General features: G+C 33.4%; 1 protein-coding gene and 1 long non-coding RNA gene across 2 annotated transcripts; both read left to right on the forward strand.

Moving 5' to 3' along the window:
• Positions 1–972: 972 nt before the first annotated feature.
• Positions 973–1,404, forward strand: LOC107876556 (keratin, type I cytoskeletal 10-like). The gene has a single exon (XM_016723454.1). It carries the CDS (start codon positions 973–975, stop codon positions 1,402–1,404), a length of 432 nt encoding a protein of 143 aa, XP_016578940.1.
• Positions 1,405–1,608: 204 nt separating this feature from the next.
• Positions 1,609–2,719, forward strand: LOC124885514. Its single transcript, XR_007042625.1, has 2 exons — positions 1,609–1,669; positions 2,585–2,719. It is a non-coding gene; the product is annotated as an uncharacterized LOC124885514 (long non-coding RNA).
• Positions 2,720–3,136: the final 417 nt, after the last annotated feature.

Genomic DNA, 3,136 nt, shown 5'->3' on the forward strand with positions numbered 1-3,136 from the left:
AACATATATACACATAATGAAAAAATAAATATCTTTTAAGTTCAAATATAATGAAAACACATAATTAAAATATGTTCAAAACTTCAACTATTATTATATTAAGTAGCATACATTGTAATCTTGTATAAGTATATATGTGTTTTCTAAAGTACTATAATATGTAATGTATATATCTTTCAACTTTCAAGTGGTATTTAAAGTAGTACATGTTCTACATATATGTGTATAGGTTTTCTATAGAATCTAAAGTAATATATATTTAACGTATACATGTCTATATGTTTTCTAAAGTAGTATATATATAGTGTATATATGTTGTATGTATATTATTTCAAGTGGTATTTAAAGTAGTATATATTCTACATGTATGTGTATATATTTTCTATAGACTAAAATAGTATATATTTAATGTATATATGTGTATATATTTCTAAAGTAGTATTATATGTAATGTATATATTATACGTATATATGTGAATATATTTCCTATAGAATCTAAACTAGTATTTATTTAAAGTATACATGTGTATTTGTTTTTTAAAGTAATATATATTTAGTGTATATATGTTGTATGTATATTATTTAAAGTAATATATATATATTTTATTGTACGTATATATGTGCATATATTTCCTATAGAATCTAAACTAGTATCTATTTAAAGTATACATATGTATATGTTTTCTAAAGTAATATATATTTAGTGTATGTAAGTTGTATGTATACTATTTAAAGTAATATATATATTGTATTGTACGTATATATATGCATATATTTCCTATAGAATCTAAACTAGTATCTATTTTTTTCTATTACATATAAGTGAAGAGTTGTTACTACTATTTTGTCTTACATGATGGCTACTTTGGTCAATAACACTTTCAATCAACAAGAGAATATCTGGTACGTCTATTCCCACGTGTCCTACATTATTCACACACATATATCTGAGAAAAAAATTAGCAGTAGATCATGGCTGGTATATACGGCTACAATGATAGGCGATCCACTCCACCACCTGCTGACGGTGGTTCCAGCGGTGATAGATACAGTAGCTCATCAACAGGTGGTAGTGGTGGATACGGTGGTTTAGGAGGCGGTAGAGGATACGGTGGTGTATATGTTGGTTATAGCAATGGAAGATCAGCTCTGCTACCTGCTGATGGAGGATACACAGGCTTCGGCGGTGATAGATACAACGACTCATCCAGCGGTGTCAGTGGTAGATACGGTGGTTCCGATGGCTGTGGTGGATGCGGCAGTGGTGAATATAGTGGATACCGTGGTTTTGGCAGCGGCGGTGGTGGATACGGTGGTACGGGAGGTACTGGTGGTAGATATGGTGGTACAGGTGGCACCGGTGGTGGATACGGTGGTTCTGGTGGTGGCGGTGGCTTAGCATAAATTGTGGACAGTTGTGGTATCATGACTATTAACTTTTTATTTGAAATAATATAGTTGCAATTTCCTAAATGATGTTGTATCCATGCTTTAAACTTCTGTTATATATTAATTTTATTATCTTAATCCAATACATAGGACCTTCTTTAAATGTAGTTCTAGCCTTTAGTTTGACTCAACTTTCTATCGACTTGCATACATTATTTTGTCTGGTCGGCTCGATGTGATCGGGACTGAATGACATGAGTGGCGGCGAATTGATAATCAGGTACTAATTTTGATATTGCCATTGCAGTACATTGGTCAAAACTAATTAGCGTCAAATCATCAGGTTGTGCGACTACTGCTGCTTCAACTATTTTAAATACTTTTGAGTTTTGTTGGAAAGATCCTCGATCAAAGTGGAAAAGTTGGAAATAATTCATACGGCTGACCCAAGGAGAGTTTGATTGAACGAATAGTTGGTTGGTTGGTTGATTGATTGCTTTTACTTATTGATTGTATCCCAAACAGAGTTATAGTGAACTCCCAATTCCACCCCTGATTTGGGGTTCGGGTGTCAATTGATACCTTTTGGATAAGGGTTCACTCCTCCCCTGTGTATATACATAGCATAATTTTTGGGTGAATTTGGAGGTCTGGTCTCAATTAATGCCTTTTAGCTAAGGGTGTGGATCCTCCCTTGATTCTCCATCACACAAATTATATTAGATGTAATAATCTAAAAATAATATAATGATATATGTTTCCTTTATTAATACTTCCTTACGACAAGCTTATTTTCACACCAACCAAAAAACAAGAACAACAATATCTATAGTGGAAATTAATTCTCTCTTAATCGCAATGAAAGTTATTGTAGTGTTGTTCATTGCAATGCTTGTGTTCACAGAGCATAATGCTATGACTGGTACATTAACATGTCTGATAGGATGTTCAGTTAAGGGACAATCTCCAAAAAAGTTACTTAAGTGTCTCATTGGTTGTGGTACACCATGTTTGATACAAAGTTACACCATGTTCATTTACTTCAACATAATGAAGCTCGTCATATTTTTATGAAGCTGATTATGTTATGTAGTAGATTTTGGAACCTAGGAGCCTTTTCTTTGAGGTTATTTATTGTTCTCGTTAGCTTTGCCATAGGATATTTAGCGAACTTACTAAAAATTATGTATGGCAGATAGTAAGCCTTGAAAAGATCCTCAGATTGAGAGTCCGTGATACCAAGAGAGCTCTGACCCAAGATGCATCATCAGAAGAGGTCTGTGTTATTATGTCAGGTGTTATTGCTTTTTTTGATGGATCAGACATTCAGATAATCAGTCATTCTCACAGTTACAAGTAACATTATTTTTCTTCATCAACTATGCTATGAGTTATGAGAACATTTATTTTTAATTTTTACATGTCCATTTAGATCTCGAACCATGAAGTTTAAGTTCTCATATGCCATACTTCTAATGTCGGTATTAAATGCAGAATATACTACAGAGATGGTTTCCAGAAAGATACTCCCAGTTCTGGGATGAGAAAGAATCTAAAAATTCTAGACAAACTTTTGATAGGCTTCTGTACCAGCTATGGAATGTTAGTAAGTATGGTTCGTGTGTTGATGCTGCTATCACTTGTCTGATGCCCCCCCCCCTCCCGCGCCTCTGTTGTTTGGTTTTAGAACAATACAACTACTAATATAACAACTTGAGGGAAGATGACAATGAAAAGCAAGTAGGTC

The sequence above is a fragment of the Capsicum annuum genome, chromosome 7 (genome assembly GCF_002878395.1).
Source record: "Capsicum annuum cultivar UCD-10X-F1 chromosome 7, UCD10Xv1.1, whole genome shotgun sequence".
Classification (NCBI taxonomy): domain Eukaryota; kingdom Viridiplantae; phylum Streptophyta; class Magnoliopsida; order Solanales; family Solanaceae; genus Capsicum; species Capsicum annuum.

What these genes read in the sequence shown, in the direction of transcription:
- LOC107876556 (XM_016723454.1), top strand. Translation starts at nt 973, where the DNA reads ATGGCTGGTATATACGGCTACAATGATAGGCGATCCACTCCACCACCT.